This window comes from Panthera onca, chromosome A1 (genome assembly GCF_046562875.1).
Source record: "Panthera onca isolate mPanOnc1 chromosome A1, mPanOnc1 haplotype 2, whole genome shotgun sequence".
Classification (NCBI taxonomy): domain Eukaryota; kingdom Metazoa; phylum Chordata; class Mammalia; order Carnivora; family Felidae; genus Panthera; species Panthera onca.
In genome coordinates, this window is record NC_138339.1 from 82,009,710 (window position 1) to 82,028,124 (window position 18,415).

An 18,415-nucleotide genomic window follows, 5' to 3' on the forward strand; every position below is an offset into this window, starting at 1 on the left:
CCAAAACTTAAAATGAATACTTAAACGTGAATGCCCACAATTAACTATAAGCCTTGTATGTTTTCTTTTTAGAAAGGATTAGAAAGTGCCTTTTTTCTGAACCTAACAAATTGTTGTAAACAGTTATTTTTTTCTTCTATTTGTGAAAACATTAACAAATATATATATATATATATATATATATATATATATATATATATATGTATTTGGATCAAGATAAAGTTTCTGATTTATGTAAATACCTAGGCTGCTGTGATATTTCTGTTTTGGTAACAGGATCAGTGGGAGATTACTAATTGTCATGAGGCATACTGAGATATATAGCTATTCTGGTAGGAAACTGGGATTCTTTCAGATAGTCAAGGAAGAAAATTCTGGTCAGCTCTTGTGCAAAAAAGTATTCTTATTCATTCCAAATTTGTAATAAAATTTCTTAGTATTAAAATATGAAAGTTATAAAAAAATTCAAGTTATAAAAGGAACAGGTATACCTGCTTTAAATAGCACTTTGATAAATAGAAGTAACCATGGTTGTATGTGATTCAACTGAATTCTTTATTTTATATTGTCTTGTCAAATGTGGAAGTAGTTCTTTTACATTTAGTTGTCTTACGGTTTACTGAAATTTTAGTTTACAGGCAGCATTAAGGGCAGACCCAAAGGACTTCAATTGTTGGGAGTCATTAGGAGAGGCATACTTAAGCAGAGGTGGCTATACCACAGCCTTGAAATCCTTCACAAAAGCCAGTGAGCTGAACCCAGAATCCACATACAGTGTGTTTAAGGTTGCAGCAATACAGCAAATCCTAGGCAAATATAAGGAGGCGATAGCTCAATACCAGCTGATCATTAAAAAGAAAGAAGATTATGTGCCAGCTTTGAAAGGTAATTTTTTCATAGCTCCTTTGACTTTTGTGATACTAGAGTATAAAATCCTTGTGTAAATTTCCTAAATGTATTTCATAACCTGAAAAGGACTTCTTAGTCAACAGTGGCTTCTTTCATGAACCTCTTATAATATGGCTTGTTATATAGATTTGAATATAGAGAGATCAAATCTTATTTCCTAACAGTTAATCAATAGTAGTATGATATTTAACTTTTAGACAAACAGCATGATAGCTATTTGATCTAAAAATGGATCTCTAAAACAAGAGTTTTCCTCCTGTTATATTTTGGTAATTAATTTACCATATCTTCAAAATATCTCAATACCTTTTAATTACTTTTTAAGTTACAGAAGATTTTTTTTTCACTTTTTGTTTTGTTTTGTTTTGTAATTTAAATCAGAAATAGTGGGGGCGTCTGGGTGGCTTGGTTGGTTGAGCATCCAACTTCCGCTCAGGTCATGATCTCACGGTCCGTGGGTTCAAGCCCCGCGTCGGGCTCTGTGCTGACAGCTCAGAGCCTGGAGCCTGTTTCAGATTCTGTGTTTCCCTCTCTCTCTGCCCCCCCCCCCCACCCCGTTCATGCTCTGTCTCTGTCTCAAAAATAAATAAACGTTAAAAAAAAAAAAAATCAGAAATAGTGTATGTTGTAAGCAATGCATAACTTAGGCCTTGAAAACTTTTGTTTTAATTTTGTAAAACTTTCCTCAAAAGAATTCACGTTTATTAGATCTTTATTGGGTACTTTAGGAAATTGCTGTTTCATTTATTACATTTTTACTATGTAGTTTGCTATCTAGTTTTGAATATAAAAAGATGAAATCTTGCTTCACAACAGTTAATAAATAGTAATATGATGGAGAATAGCATTTAGGTAATATCACCATTTTCAAGGCTGAGGTTTTAAGAGTTAAGTAATCTGCCCAAAGTCAAGGAAATTCTTTCTATAGATTTTTATCACTTTTAGCACATGTTACTGCAACAGTACTAAGTGTATGCGAGACCATACTTAAAGATAATTTTTATAAAATACCGTTAAGTTTTGTTTTCTGAAAAGTGGCTTTAAAATAACACTGCTACATTTTTTAAAGTTTATTCTAAGTGTTTCTGTATGTGTTTTAATAACTATAAACTAACTGGTTTTAGGTTTGGGCGAATGCCATCTTATGATGGCAAAAGCAGCTCTAGTGGATTATCTTGATGGGAAAGCTGTGGACTACATAGAAAAAGCACTGGAATATTTTACTTGGTTAGTGTTATTCTTATTATTCATTGTGTTTATTTTCTTAGCATTATCTTAAAGCCAAATTTAGAAAATCTTCCTGTATTTTTTTCTGTGAGATACAGCAATCAGTACTCAGAATATTAAACATAAAGAATAACGGAGTAGCCAATGAATTCTGACATATTGTATTAATGTGGCACTGGGGAACAGATACAGTTTCTTGCTCTTGTTGACCTGCTGGCTGCATAGGGAAGGGTGGGAAGAAAGAAGCATTCTGCTAGAGGAGCAGCAGCTTGAATACTGTGCATCAGTGTTCCCTTGCAGGAGACCTAGAAATGCCAGTACCTCCAATTGAACTGATTGGGAACTAGGACTTGCGGTGAACAGTATGATTTATATTCAATGGTAAGGGCCGCTTCTAGGTATCTTGGTAGGGTTGAAGGTGAGGGGAAACGAGCAATCTGCTCCTGGAGAGAATCTGTGTAGTAAGAAAAAGTGATGTGTAATATTAAGGGAATCAGAAAAATTTGAGTAAACCTGGTATTTTTATTGAACTGTAAATTCACCAGCTAAGTAGAAGTGCTGTTTGTGGTAGATGATTTTAAGAAGTCCACATGTTGCACATACATTTGAAATTTTTTTTCTTAAACACCTTTCTTGTGCTTCCTTTCCTTTCTTTTCCGACTTGTCTTCTCTTCTGTTTCCTGTTGATTTAGTTGCTCCAGAATATGAACCAAATATGAAAAGAAAACCTGAGCCTTTTTTCTCCCGAAGGTTTTTATTGCTGCTTTTCAAGTCTCACATTATATAGATCTTTCCAAAGAGGAAAGGGTATTGTGAACAGGGCATGCTTTGTTTGAACTAGTATTTAAGAGTAATTGTGAACCTTTGATGATACTTGAGATACAAAAACTGCCTTTCTGAGAATGGGAAATTTTGTTCTGGGTAGCCCATAGCTTGTAGCATTCACAGCCAATTATATGGAGGTATATAAAACTCTTAAAGTGATAATCCCCAAATTTATATTTACTTCTGGATGTAAAAGTTCGTACCACCACAATTCTTGTGTAAAGGTGATAGAAGTTATTTCACCTTACGGATACTTTATTTTTTTATTGAAAGAGTTTAGGCTATTAAAATGGACTCTGTTTCTCTTTTCTCCTTCTATTTTCTTCTTTCACGTTGTAGATTTTATTTACTTTTATTTTGTTTTATTTTATTTTATTTTACTCTTTTCATCACAACAAGTATACTCTTTAACTCCCATTCTCTTTTCCCCCTCATCTCCCGCCCTCCTCCCCTCTGGTAACCATTGTGTGTTCTGTATAGTTAAGAGTCTGTTTCTTGTTTCTTGGTTTATGTCTCTTTTTTTCTTTTATTTTTCCTTTGCTCGTTTGTTTTGTTTCTTAAATTTCACATATGAGTGAGATCATATGGTATTTGCCTTTCTCCAACTGACTTATTTCGCTTAGCATTATCCTATCATGCTGTCATTTTTAGATGTTATGCTAAGATATTTAAGCAGAGGAACTACAAATAGTGTTGTCCTTCCTCCTGATTCTCACAGTGGGCTCTCAGTGATGACTGCAATAATTAATCTTATCTCACAGAAAGATACTGGAAAATGATTTTTGGCTGGACTCTTTTAGTAGAAAAGGCTATGAGAAATGTTCCATCTGCTTGTCCATCTGCCAGTAACATAGCTGTTTGTGATAGCTGGTTATTGAGACTTGGCTTAAGTGAAATTGTCATGTTTTATTTATAAGATCTTGAGAAGAGAAAAATGAAGAGAAATAGTGAGATTTTTCTCATTTTAAGAAGAGGTGACCTTTATCACCATAATTAATACTTTTATTTACTCTTTTAAGTTTGTGCATTCAGTCATATTTCTTCAATAAATCATGAGTGTTCACGTTTTCATATTTAGCTTTTTGGTAATCTTGGTCTTAGTAAAAATCCTTTGGACCACCAAATATATTTAACATATCACACATTTACTAGTCATTTTTATTTGACCAAAGACCAACAAGCAAAAACGTGAGTTTACAATAATTAACTGAGAGAGAGCTACCAACTTTACTACTTTGGTTACTGTTTAAAAGACAAACACAGACAGCACAGTTCAAAAAAAATTCAGTTAAAGGTGAATTGGTCCTGGAAAATGTATTGGTTTATTTATGTGATTTCTGCTACTTCTAATAAAAATGATGAAGAGTACCAAAGAGGTGTTTGCAAAATTTCTGGCATTTGAAATAATCACTTCTTTCTCCTTCCCCCCTTCCTTTATTCTTCCTAATAAGGGAGTGATAACATGTAATTTATTTAGAAAGAATTTAGTAAAGCATTCACTGCACTTAACCAAGGAAGTAATTCTTAATCAAGATTGTAATGAGAGAGATAAACTTCCTAGTTTTTGGAAATAACTTGTAAGTATAAAAATAAAATAAACACTTTATTTTTTTAGGGCTCTGCAGCATCGAGCTGATGTGTCTTGCCTTTGGAAGCTAGTTGGGGATGCTTGTACCAGTCTGTATGCTGTCTCACCATCTAAAGTAAATGTTAATGTTTTAGGAGTCCTCCTAGGTCAGAAAGAAGGAAAACAAGTATTAAAGAAGAATGAGCTCCTCCATCTTGGAGGAAGGTAATTTACAAAGTTTGCTAGTTAATGACATTTACTTTGAATTAGGACATTTTAACAGAACATAACATTTATTTTTGTATTTCCACAGGTGTTATGGTCGTGCATTAAAACTGATGTCCACATCTAATACATGGTGTGATCTCGGAATTAATTATTACCGTCAAGCACAACATCTAGCAGAAACAGGCAACAACACAAATGATCTTAAAGAGTTGTTGGAGAAATCTTTACAGGTGGGGTTTTGAGAAATTTTTTATAACCTTTTAAAAAAAGAAAAGCTTTTCTGATGTTTTTGATAAATACTATCATGTTTTTACATAAAACCACATTTATCTTGATATAAATACTGATGTTCCAAGATACCAAAATTAATCTAATTTTACTTTTTCAGTGTCTGAAAAAGGCGGTGAGACTCGACAGTAAAAACCATTTATACTGGAATGCTCTTGGTGTGGTTTCATGTTACAGTGGTAAGAATTGCATAACACTTCAATATTATTAGAAGATTGCCTGTTTCAGGTAATAAAGTTCAGTTTCATCACACTCTGTTATTTTTTAGGTATTGGAAATTACGCCCTTGCTCAGCATTGTTTCATCAAGTCAATCCAATCAGAACAAATTGTGAGTGTTTTATGTGTCTGTCTGTGAAAAAGAACTTCAAAATTTCATGTTAATAACTTTCTCAGGCTGCCATGTAGACAGGGACCTAATTTTATATATACATCTTTTAGAATCCTGTTGCATGGACCAACTTGGGAGTCTTATACCTTGCAAATGAAAACATTGAGGTAAATGTATTGTCTGTTTTGTCATGTTAAAGGACATTCTTTATATATGAATGTTACCTCTTTGTAATAGCTTTATATATGAATTTTTTATATGTGAATATTACTTCTTTGTAATAGCTTAGCTTCTTGTGGAGAAATACTTTGGATATTGTTACCTATTCAGTATGCTCACCTATATGCTAGATAATTGATGGCATTCCATTTATTATATTAAATAATGAACGTGTAAGATTTATTTTCCTTTTCATATCACTGAAGAAATTTTGGATTTATAATTATGTTTTTCATTTAAAGATTAGAACAATTTTGTTATGGTTTATTGGGGTGTTTTTCTTTTTATCTGTACATGTATAAGAAGAGTCCTGTGTGGGCTGTGTTAGGGGTGGGGTGATGAAGTAAAAGAGGTGATTAGTAATGTCTAGCAGATTAAGTTTAGCCTATGTTGGGTGATTTAGATTTGGCTTTAGTGGATATTAATTCTTTTATATGCCACAATGTAATTTGTCATACTTTAACAGTTATATATTGGAGAATTAGAAATACAGTAAGTAATTGGAAGCATGCTTGTAGGTCATGTTTAGTAGTTTCCATAAATCTATAGATAATAGAATATCTGTACTATTTTGTGTTTCAGCCATTATACTGAATATCATCCTTTTAAAATAGTTTCAGTAATACTCTCAGGGATAAAGTAAGTCAGTGCCAAGATTGCTTCAAAAGCCTGTAAATAGAATGAAGGAGAATATAAGTTAGATCTTAAGATATGTGAAAATATTTTTAAAAATTTAAACATAGCTAGATCTCAGTTAAAAAACTCTGAATGTAGTTTTATGATAGTACAACTCAGTTGCTGTCCAGGAGTTGTTGTTTTCATAAGAAAAATAAGACTGTTTCCTGTCACACATTGATTTTTGAGAAAACAGTGTAAGGCAGCATATAATAAGTTTTTGTAGTAGAAAAATAAACATGCAATTTAATGGGTCCAAGTGAGGTATCTTTAAGGTTTCCTCACTGCTTAGCACATATTCATGCTGTCCATTCTTTTTTTGCCAAGTTTCAGGTACGTCTCTTTGACCTCCTTGCCGTTAGTTCAGGCCAATTAAGCTTCAGGAGAGGGCAAAAGATACTTCTGTCAAACCTGTGGCTAGCAAATGCATGGGTGATTGGTTAAAAGTTCTATGGACTATGAGGTGCATCCCTATTGCCCTTTCACTGGGGACCAAAACCCCTAAGCCTGTAGAGAGAGCTGTTGTACCCAGGAGTTTTCTAGGACTATGTAGTTAAAACACTGTTTTAAGCGTTGCTAATTGTGTTTAAACAATGAAGTTTTGGACTTGTAAGTATTTATGTTGACAAGTCTGACTTACCTTCTTCTCTTATGCTTTTTAAACATAAGCAATTTAATACTAAATTAATAAAATGACATGACATGTTAATTTTTGCCTTTTTTTTTCCTAGCAAGCTCATGAAGCTTTCAAAATGGCTCAGTCCCTTGATCCATCTTACTTAATGTGCTGGATTGGACAAGTAAGATATATAACATATAGTTATTAATAATCCTAGGGTATAAACAACCAGTTAATATAAAATGATACAAGTAACCTGTTAATATAAATAGCAATGATAATGTTGGATAACAGGTAACATACGAGGACTTTGTGCCAGTAATTGTGATAGTCTCTTTGTATATAATTATTTCGGTTAATCTTTCATTGATCCTTTGCGATGGTGGTGGTTGTTAAACTCTTTTCACAGATGGGGAAATTGAAGATTAGAGATCCTTAGTATTGTGCCCAAGGGCATACAGCTTATAATGATTAAGCCTTGATTTGGGGGGCTTTGGGCTCCATCAGCCTGACATTATTATGCTAAAAAACCCTGGAACTCTGTTGTTTAAAGCACATTTACCAAAAATATAAACATCGACAAAGATCATTTTGATTATGTTTTCCCATTTTCTGTAAAATCTTTATATTTGATTTGGTGCTTGTTTATGAGTATTCTTCCTCTGCTTCCCCAAAGTTCAGAGTTTTGTACTGCCAGATAGGAATCCAGATACTTGGTTATGAGTGTGAGTCTGTCACTGACTGATTTTTAACATATCACTGCTGGATTTCATTTTCTTTACCTGAAAAAGATTGGACTGAGTGGTCTTCAAGGTCTTTCTAGTTGAGAAATTGTAATGAATTAGTAAGTAGTTGATTGTTTTGGTTCAGAGAATAGCAGGAGCATCACCCATATCAGAAAACCACTCATCAGAGTTTAGAATCTTTTATTCTACCTTTGACTCTTGGATCTAATTCTAGTTAATTGGTGAAGCAAGCAGAGTTAGAAAAGTAACTCCTTTCTCTATGAATTGTGGTTAGCATCTGGGCGCTAACAGCATTACTACTAATCTCTGTGTAAGTTGGATGCAGGAGGCCCAAGAATTTACGTTTCTAACTGCTTCCAAGTGATGATGCTGATGCTGCTCCAGGGACTTGACTCTGAGTAGCACTGCTCTAGATCAGTAGATTTTGGATGCTAATCAGAGCCACCTAGTATTCTTTTTTTAATTTTTCAAGTATTTTATTCTTTTTTTTTAATGTTTATTTTTGAGAGAGTGTGTGTATGCAAGTGGAGAAGGGACGGAGAGAGAGGGAGACAGAGAATCAATCGGAAGCAGGCTCCATGCTGCAGGTGCAAACCCTGATATGAGGCTTGAACCCACAAACTGTGAGATCATGACCTGAGCTGAAGGCGGATGCTCAACCTACTAAGCCACCCAGGCGCCCTTCAGTTCTTTTTATCTAAAAATAATTTATTTCAGGAGTTAACTGGTAGATTTAATCAAAATGGTAACAACAGAAGTGAGACTTTATATTAATTTTTTAATAATATTAGTAATGTATGATAACTAAAAAAAAACCTGATTTTTAAATAAAAGATATAGGAGCTTGAAAGTACTTTTATTTCATGGTCTATAAAGTTAAAGGCATAGTTATATTATTTAAATTCCTGACACACTTTTGAAAAATAAATATGTTGAGACTGTACTCCAGGTCTGTGGAAACTAGAAATCTAGAGGTAAGGACTTCCTTTTTTAAAAAGCTTACCCAGGTGAATCCAAGATGATCGTGTGATTAAGAACCCCAGTCCAGACAAATACCAGTATGAATGGATCAAGGGTGAAAGGGAAGGGAGAAGGTAGCACAGCTTTATCAGTGTTCTGAGGAATTTTATGTGGATTATTGCATCACTGCCTGGTTGCAGAGGGAATTTGGAAAGCATTTGTCAGTTTAAGGGCCAATTTGACAAGTTATTCTGGTCCTCTGAGCCATGGGAATGTAGTAGCCAAGATTGGAAAATAAATTAGCTGTGCTTTGAAGCACAGCTAGTAAACCTTTGGTTCTGCCAAATAATTTCACTTTAAGAACCTCTTTTTTCCTTTTATAGGCTCTTATCGCAGAGACAGTTGGAAGTTATGACACCATGGATCTTTTCAGGCACACTACAGAGCTTAGTATGCATGTAAGAATTTGAACATTATTGAGGATTCATTCATGAATAAAGTATTATTCTTGTTAAGAAAATGAATAGAGTGGTATCAGATGTTGATAACAGCAGTTGTCTCTATTCTTTATTCTATCTTAGAAATAGATTATCTTTAAAGAACTTCTCATTTTCATCTTGTGTTATCTTTCATAAGCTCAGGAAGAAGTGACATGGGATTCAATAGATACAGTAGTCATTTAGAATAGAAACTGAGACCCTAGAGAAAAATCAACATGAGATAAGGAGTAGGCCGGCATTTCTTGATTATTTACAAATGTGTTTTAGAACTCCTTTGGTAATTATTGGTTTAATCTCTAAAAATGGTGCTTAGAGAAGGAAATCAACCCATTGGGTGGGGCTCTGTTTTTTTGCACTTTATTTAATCCCATGTGATTCTTCTACTTAGGGTTGAAGCAAGTGATTTAAATATGCTCTGAGCTGTGTTGTATCACAGTGACTCTTTAATTAGAGACACTTTGCAGTTGACTTAAGACTAAAATGTGATATTTACTGTATTGAAACTTGCTGTTTTATAATTATTGGTATATTTATTATCTTATATTCACTTGTTAACTTTGTCATTTTTAAAGACCGAGGGAGCAATAGGTTATGCTTATTGGGTCTGTACAACATTGCAAGATAAAAGCAACAGAGATACTGAGCTGTACCGGTACAATATCATTCAGATGAATGCTATTCCAGCCGCACAAGTTGTTTTGAGTAAATACATAGGTAAGGTGTTCAATATTTGAATAACTCAATATCTGAATAAATTGTTGAAACAGTGGAAAGAAGTTTTAAAATTAGTTAATTCCAAGTAAAATATTAGTGTTCCTTAAGACATGAATTTGCCTTTTTTTTTTTTCTCCAATGATCAGTCTCCTTTTCAAAATGTATAAGTCCTTTTGAAGAGTGATGAAAATTGCTGCTACCTAATGATCACAATAAAACCGATTTCCATGTTGTAGTGGAAAGCATTTTGGAGTGTAATGGGCCTGAGTTGTTGCTGTTCTGTCTCTGCCATTTATTTCTCTACAGTCTTAGGCCAAGGATTTTACTTCTTTTAACTTCTATTAACCTTGGAAAGTGGAGTTAGTTAATAATATCTAGATGGTAGAGATGTGAAAATTAAATGAGATAATATGCTTTAAATTCCAAAATTAGTGTGTTTAATCTCCCACTTTAACACCTGATTTTTCTTCAGAATACTGGAAAAATACATGTAGCCTCAGGAAAAGGACAGAATAGTGAAGTTTCATTAACCATCTATTGTAAAATTTTCCTTTCTTCCTTACTAAAACTAATAGTTTTATTACCAGTTTAATCTTGCCATTTGTAGCAACATGGATGGAGCTAGAGTGTAATAAGTCAAATTAAATGAAACAAGTCAAATAGAGACAATAGAGTCAAGTAAGTCCAAAAAGAATAAGTCAATAGAGTCAAATAAGTCCAAAAATACCATATGATTTCACTCATATGTGGAATTTAAGAAACAAAACAAACTAGCAAAGTTTAAAAAATAAGAGAGGTGACAAACCAAGAAACACACTCTTAACTATACAGAACAAACTGATGGTTACCATAGGGAATGTGGGTGGGTGAATGGGTGAGGCAGGTGATGTGGATTAATTAAGGAATGCACTTGTGGTCATGGGAGGTGGGGGGTGGAAAACTACCAGTGGCTTTTAGTCTCTGCTCCTCCTCTTAGCTATGGTGAAACCTTTGTCATATTACTGAATTGGATTTTAGTTTTCTCATCTGTAATACAGGAATAAAAGCATCTATTGCTTAGAGTTTAAATGGGATGATTTATACAAAATGATATGCAAAGTACCCTGGATGCTCAAGAAATGTTAGTTTTGCTAGCCTTTTATTTATCCCTTGAGAAATTCTAATAAAGAAGAAAGAAGTTTAAGCAGGTATATGGGCAGTTTAGTATTATGAAGAAACAGATAAACTGAAAAGCAGAAGAGAAAGTTTCTCATCATAGGTATGGAGAGGATTGTAATACTCTTCCTGCATTGAGCCTGGGATACTTGAGCAGAAGGCAGTTAGTTTATAAACATCAGCACATCAGAGCACTAACATCTTACGCCATTTCCCAAAATGAATGACTCCAATAAATATCTAGAGCCTCTGTGAGAGTGTATGGATCAGAAGTTTTATTGATAAATTTCCGTAAGAATGGGTAACATTTATAAAGAATTTACACAGGGGTAAATATTTACCTTTCTACAAAATTTGGATCCCTAGAACAATGAACACATAATTCCCTGACAGTTATGCGTACTCTGGTTTTTTACCCTAGAGTGGAGTCATATCTATTTGTCTGGCTGACAGTTTGCCTTAGGGTGAGTGTACTTGGAAGGCATGAATCTCTTTTTAGTGTGATTCAGTTTTGGTATTCCTCTCTTTTGTGACGTTAGGATTTTTCAAGAATAAGGTTGATTATGTGATTTTCACTTTATGCTTTGACGTTAGAGCCTAACTATCATATAAATTGTGGTTACACTGTACTTTGTTAAGCAATTTTAAGGGATTTTAAGTGATGGTTTGTTTCCCAATACTACTTTTAAGTTTTTTAATGTTTAATTATTTTTGAGAGAGAGAGAGAGACAGAGACAGAGACAGACAGAGCATGAGCAGGGGAGGGGCAGAGAGAGAGGGAGGCACAGAACCTGAAGCAGGCTCCAGACTGTCAGCTGTCAGCACAGAGCCCAACCAAGGCTTGACCTTGTAGACCACGAGATCATGACCTGAGCCCTAGTCGAACGCTTGATCAACTGAGCCACCCAGGCACCCCTCTCAATACTGCTTTTAAATAAATCAGATGTGTTTCTTCTTTGTGCATTAGTAGATAGATGATGTTTTTTGACATTAAAATTTCAAAGTTCTGCACTGAAAGTGCCCAAGTCATCCCGTGTTTCCAGTGTATAATACTGAGTGAATTTTTTAAAAACACATAGAAATTGGAAGCAAACCACCAAGAAAATTGCAGGAAAGATTAAGTGATTAGCCAAAAAACTGAATTTCCTTATGAATCTCATGACTAGTGTTAATATAAGCTACAATTTCAAATTATTACACCTTTGGGGATAAAAATGTTTAGACTTTAAGCATAACGAGAAACTATAAATACTTATAAAATATTCAATAACTTAAAACGGTTATAAAATGATTACTAGTACTTTATAGTCAAGATAAAAATGAAACCATTCTTAATAGCTGTGATCTCAGGAAGTAATCTGGTGTTAAAGGCATTGAAAATAAGACTCACATTTTACAAATACGATCAACATGCACATGTAAAGAAAAGATATTTTTGGATTTCCAGAAAGAATTCAGAATTATGCTCCAGCTTTCACAATGTTGGGTTACTTAAATGAACATCTACAACTGAGAAAGGAAGCAGCAGGTGCATACCAAAGGTAAACTCTACATTTAATTAAGAGTCGTCTGTATTTATCACTTGGCTTTTTAAAATTTGTTTTCATTTCATGAAGAAGGTGCTACACAAATGTTCTGATTCCTTTCCTGATCTCTAATTATCTATCATTACATTTTTAAAAATTCAGTTTAAAATTTTCAGCTATATTTTGGTTTCTGTTGCTCTATCCGAGAGAGACAGACAGGAGAAAAAACAAAAATCAAACTGAAAAGTCTCCCAGATTCTGTTTTAGAAAAATCTGTCTCTTTATTTTAAAAATGTGTAGGCTCATTCAGAGAAGAAATAAGAACATTATATTTGTCTGAATCGCTTTAAGATCTACTGTATTTTATTCATTCAATACATAGTTTTTGAATTGCTATGTGCCAAACATTGTCCTTGACACTAGCAATTGAGCAGTGAAATAAAACAGACACAGACTCCATTTTCATGGAGCTTCTGACCTGGTGGTGGGGAGGCATATCATAAGCTTATAGACATCTGTGATGGTAATTGCTAAGAAAGAAAATCAAAATGGGGTAGAGGGCCAGGGAGTGTTAAGGCAGGCAGTGAATTTGAGACAGGTTTAACAAGCATAGGCTTACTAAAGAGGCAGTTGAGGCTTGGGCTGCATGAAGTGAGGCTATAAGCCATTCAAGAGGGCAACAGCATTCCAGGCAGAGGAACAGTGAGAGCAAGTGCTCTGAAACAGGAATGCACTTGCCATGTTGAGAAAACAAGGACTGTGTGCTCGAGTGAAATGACCAACCAAGAGGGTGGTAGGCAATGAAATCAACTTGCAGGTTTATTCTCTGCAAATTAATTGATTGGTGAATAAAAAAATGACAACGTTGGGGATACTAGTTGAAAAGTTAAAAGACCTAACTGCATGTATCATTCCCTTAAAAGTAAAAAATAGATACTTAGAAGAAACTTTGTCAGATACAAAGTCATTGAGGTGTCCCAAATGCTTTGCCATGCCCTTTCATGGATCTCCTGGCAGTTCAAAGGAGTTATCACTAGATGGTACTGGAGGCTATATAATCAAGAAGTTCTTTTTTATTTTATTTTTTATTTTTATTTTTTAACATTTATTTATTTTTGAGAGACAGAGAGAGACAGAGCATGAGCAGGGGAGGGGCAGAGAGAGAGAGAGAGAGGGAGACACAGAATCTGAAACAGGCTCCAGGCTCTGAGCTGTCAGCACAGAGCCTGACGTGGGGCTGGAACTCACAACCTGCGAGATCATGACCTGAGCGGAAGTCGGACGCTTAACCGACAGAGCCACCCAGGCGCCCCAGGAAGTTCTTTTTTAAAGGTATATGTGGAAGTTCATGAAAAGCAACAATTCTGTGTCTTTCAATGGCATGATAAGCTTAATAGTAAACAAATTGTAGAAATATGGTAGAATACAACAGTGAGCAGGATTTTTAAACAAAGAAGATTAACTTCAGAGTGCTTGCCATTTTATTGTATATACTCTAATCACAAATAGTGTGAATCTAACAACTAGTTACGCCTTCAAGTTAAAATAGCAACTCCACAGTCATGTGGATATGCACCAGTCTTCCTTGACCAATCACTGCTGTTGTTTTCTGCCTTAGACAAGTATTTGAGGCTTGAAACCACAAATTAGGTATAAATCTAACCAGTATAGTATAGTATAGTATATTAATGTGTAATACGGCCTTAGACTTCTTTGGCAAATATTTGTTTTTCATGTAACATCACTTGAGTGTTTCTCCCTAGATCATCCTTTTTAAACAGAAAAGAAAATAAAAAAACAAAAAAATCTTACTAAATATCCAACTCCTATTAGTTGTTAAGACATTTTTCTGCTTTCCCAAAGGGGACTGAACACAAGATAAAAATGAGACATGTCACATGTTGATGTATTTATTCTAAGCCTTTAGGGACTCCTGATAAATCTTTTCTTTCTTAACTAAGTATTGCTTAAATATTTTTCTATATGTAAAAGGTAAGTGCACATGAAAGCACTCAATTTCCTGGCTTCCTAACTTAAACCACTAGTATATAAATATTTTTAAGATTGTTTGCTGTATACTTGAGTTAATGTCAAAACTTAAAATAGTGATACCATTGTTTCCTGTATTTAGATTAAGTTTTTTTGGAATATTTAAAACTCACGTGTGATGAATGATTTCACTAAATAAGAGATCACCTTATTCAAGTTCCTTTCCTGATAGTCTAAAATCTACATATTGTTTTTGGTGTACCAACTTATTAATATGTGAAAAACTTGTTATAGCTGACATTAAAGAATTAGATGAATGAAATGAAGAAAACAAGAATCTGTAGATTCAGTTAAAGAAGAAGAGTAAAAGAATGCTGTTTCACAGAGCTAATTTAAAATACATGCCCCCCCCCCCTTTTTTTTCCCAGGGCAATGTTATTGTTACAAAGTGTGGAAGACCAAGATACTTATAATGTTACAGTAAGAAATTATGGCAGATTATTATGGTAAGCATATTTTTTCCCCATTAATTCTGTGAATCTGTTAGACTTTTCTGGTGAAAGCTATGGGACTAGTGAGGTGGTGATGAATCCAGAGTAATGGAACATGTAGAGATGAGTGGGCTGATGATTATGTCCTCTGGATACATAATCTCCTCAATACTGTGCTCTGTTAATACTTTCCTGTTTCTCTCATGGTACCTAGTGGCACTGTGCTTTAGTGAGAAGCAGATTTAGAACTGATGGTTGTAGACTATACAAGAGAACATTTCAAAGAGAGGTGTTGCTGTCTGTATAGTAGAACCCTTGTTAATTGGAAGAGAAATTGGACTTATTCTTATTTGCATGCTATATATATTTACACTGGGAATGGACTTTAGAGATCCATTAATATATGTATTAATGTATGTATTACATACCTTAAATTAATATATTTCATTAATTTTTAATATTAAATAAATAAGTATTAAATAATATATGTATGTATCCATAAACAATTTAAGGTAGCCAGCCCTCTTTCCTTCCATCAAAAAAGAAAAAAAAAAAGCCCTTTTAAAATTTTACAAAGGGGCGCCTGGGTGGCTCAGTCGGTTGATCATCCGACTTCCTCAGGTCATGGTCTCGTGGTTCATGGGTTCGAGTCCTGTGTTGGGCTCTGAGCTGACAGCTCGGAGCCTGGAGCCTACTTCAGATTCTGTGTCTCCCCCTCTCTCTCTGCCCCTCCTCTGCTCATGCTCTCACTCTTTCTCTCTCAAAAATAAATAAACATTCAAAAAATAAAATTGTGCAAAAAATTTTTTGTGTATGTATATTTTGGGATGGAGAGAGAGCTGTATAGCTTTTTCAGATTCTCAAAGACTTTTGACTGAAAAATAATTTAAAAAAAAAGATTAAAACCTAGGTATTTTAGAGAATAGAATTAGGTCTGGAGAATAGAAGTGTTATGGGGCAGTGGGGGGAAGGTTTTTGGCTTCAGTTAGAGAGGTGTTCCTCAAGCTGAAAACTGCCCCCAAATTGAATGATCAAAACTGTAGTTTGATATTTTGAGGTTAGTGCCTACATCTTTTAAAGAGGTACATACTAGAGATCTGAGGTAGCCAGTTATTTTCTTTTATATTTGTGTAACTGAAAAATATCCATAGACAGGAAAATACTATTGTTCTGACTGCTCTTCCTTCCATTTATCTTAAACTGTTTTGTTTAGGAGTTGATGGAGTTTTGTTATTTCTAAGATTTTGTTGTAGCAGAAGATAGGTTATAAGAAATTATATGGAACAAGTATCTGTTCTCTTTAGTTTTGATGTAATGTAAATATTTTAGAAGAAAATCTCTATCTCCTATTGAAAATAGATCATCTTTTTAATTTGTTTTATTATGAAATACATTAAACATGCAAAATGCAGTAAGTAGTATAGAACGTAATTTAATGAATATGAATAGTCACTGCTCAAATATAACAGATCTTAAAATTGTCCATTGTCTTCAGGGTGTTTTTTTTTCTTTTCTCTTCCCAAAGAAAAATTTACAAGTAAAGTTGAAGCCCCTTGTGCCCTTTCTAGTTCTATTCTTTTCTCTACAAAAGTAATCACATGTTTGAAGATAGTGTTTTTTTTTAAATTAATATATGTATATATCCATGAACAATTTAAGGTAGCCCTCTTTCCTTCATCAAAATATTTACCAAAATTTGAGGGGTTTTTTTTTTATTTTAACAAATTTTTTTTTTAAATTTTTTTAACGTTTATTTATTTTTGAGACAGAGAGAGACAGAGCATGAACGGGGGAGGGTGAGAAAGAGGGAGACACAGAATCTGAAACAGGCTCCAGGCTTTGAGCTGTCAGCACACAGCCCGACGCGGGGCTCGAACTCACGGACTGCGAGATCATGACCTGAGCCGAAGTCGGCCACTCAACCGACTGAGCCACCCAGGCGCCCTGGTTTTTTTTTTATTTTAAAAACCTTAAATTTTTTTGCTTTTTAAAATCTTTCACCTTTATGAGAACTAATTTTAGAACCAAAGATTGTATTTTTAGCTCCCACACACACTCCTCAAGATTAAAAGGATTTTCTAAAAAGATTTCCAATAACACATTAAAAATAGAAACAGCTTGTGATTATAGTGATGGATACCAAAAATAAGAATCTCAAAGCCACAGTGTATCATTTCCAGGTGATGGCAGCTACTCTTCATCTTTAAATAAGCAAAACAATTATTTTTTTGTTGTTAAAAAGTATTGTACTTTTATCATATGTAACAAGTTTTACTTTTCTTCCTATTAAATACAGAAAAGGTAATCTATAGTTTTATCTGTGGAATTTAGTGTATCTTTATACTTCCAAAAAAAGGATGTGCAGGTAAACACTTTACACAAAGGCTAGGTTTGATTTTGACTAGGTATTTTATGACTTTAGTTAAGCTTGTCAAAGATGCTCGGACAATACTCATAGGGTAATATTCAACCCACATATGTAGCTTAAAGAGTTCTGTATAGAAGTTAACTTCAAATTATTTTTTATAACTTGGGATTTTAGTTCAAGTTCGTTAATAAGAAAGACTCTGTAATTTAGCCAAACTAATCACTTTCACATGTAATTTAAAGGAAGCAAATTTTGAAGTTAAATTACCCCAGTGCATCTTATTTGAAATAAACAATACGCCTTTTATTTTATCTTTTCTATAGCCTTAACAGTGATAGATGAGGTAGGTGAAGGTATTAAAAGAACCTTAGTATCTCTCTGTATTTTTATGATGTAAACCAAAAAATTTTTTAATATTAAAAGTAAATTATGTTTTGCTTCTTAGTTCCATTGGTGAATATGATAAAGCTATCCAGGCTTTTAAGTCAACACCTCTTGAAGAGTTAGAAGACATCATAGGTTTTGCATTGGCTTTATTTATGAAAGGTCTATATAAGGAAAGCAGCAAAGGTGAGTATGTTGCTTGATGCTAAAGGGCACATCTTACTTTTCTAGGGCTGAGTGGAATTTAATTACAACAAACTTACATATAGAAAGATGGAACATTGAAATGGGAACAGGACTTGCAATGTTTATTTAAATCTGACTAGTAACCAGGAATGACACTAGGTACTTTTTATCTGTTTCCTTATTTAATACATTATTTTGATGAATAGGCCTTATAGCAGTGTTATGAGCTGAGTATTTATCTTTATTATTTACGTGAGGAAACTGAGGCCAAAGATCACTTAAGGTAGAAATACGCGTTACCACCTGAAAGCAGGTCTTTGCTTAAGTGTAAATTTCTGATAAATGAAGACCTTAACCGTTGTTAGTAATAGTGTGTTTTATTTTCTCCAGAAATGCTCATTGAGTACATTCTCATGTATATATAAAGACCCAATCTATGTGTGTGCAGCTCATTTTAAGTATCTACAGTTTGATGGAGTTACTGGTATGCATGTGAGAATTTTCATGAT

General features: G+C 34.0%; 1 protein-coding gene and 1 long non-coding RNA gene across 6 annotated transcripts in view; one reads left to right on the forward strand and one right to left on the reverse strand.

The window, feature by feature from the left end:
• SKIC3 (SKI3 subunit of superkiller complex) overlaps window positions 1-18,415 on the forward strand; it is a 161,550-nt gene that overhangs the window by 108,841 nt on the left and 34,294 nt on the right. For all 5 annotated transcript variants that reach the window (XM_081796447.1, XM_081796450.1, XM_060635342.3 and 2 more), the window contains 13 exons: window positions 632-885; window positions 2,034-2,136; window positions 4,577-4,753; window positions 4,842-4,986; window positions 5,145-5,223; window positions 5,313-5,374; window positions 5,485-5,541; window positions 7,000-7,068; window positions 8,977-9,051; window positions 9,666-9,807; window positions 12,410-12,503; window positions 14,906-14,983; window positions 17,782-17,906. In XM_081796447.1, the coding sequence (XP_081652573.1) occupies window positions 632-885; window positions 2,034-2,136; window positions 4,577-4,753; window positions 4,842-4,986; window positions 5,145-5,223; window positions 5,313-5,374; window positions 5,485-5,541; window positions 7,000-7,068; window positions 8,977-9,051; window positions 9,666-9,807; window positions 12,410-12,503; window positions 14,906-14,983; window positions 17,782-17,906 (1,460 nt within the window). The remainder of the gene's footprint in view (window positions 1-631; window positions 886-2,033; window positions 2,137-4,576; window positions 4,754-4,841; window positions 4,987-5,144; window positions 5,224-5,312; window positions 5,375-5,484; window positions 5,542-6,999; window positions 7,069-8,976; window positions 9,052-9,665; window positions 9,808-12,409; window positions 12,504-14,905; window positions 14,984-17,781; window positions 17,907-18,415) is intronic.
• Window positions 6,091-8,717, reverse strand: LOC132681164 (uncharacterized). The gene is made up of 2 exons (XR_009610898.1): window positions 8,637-8,717; window positions 6,091-6,262 (listed from the first exon to the last, which is right to left on the reverse strand). It is a non-coding gene; the product is annotated as an uncharacterized LOC132681164 (long non-coding RNA).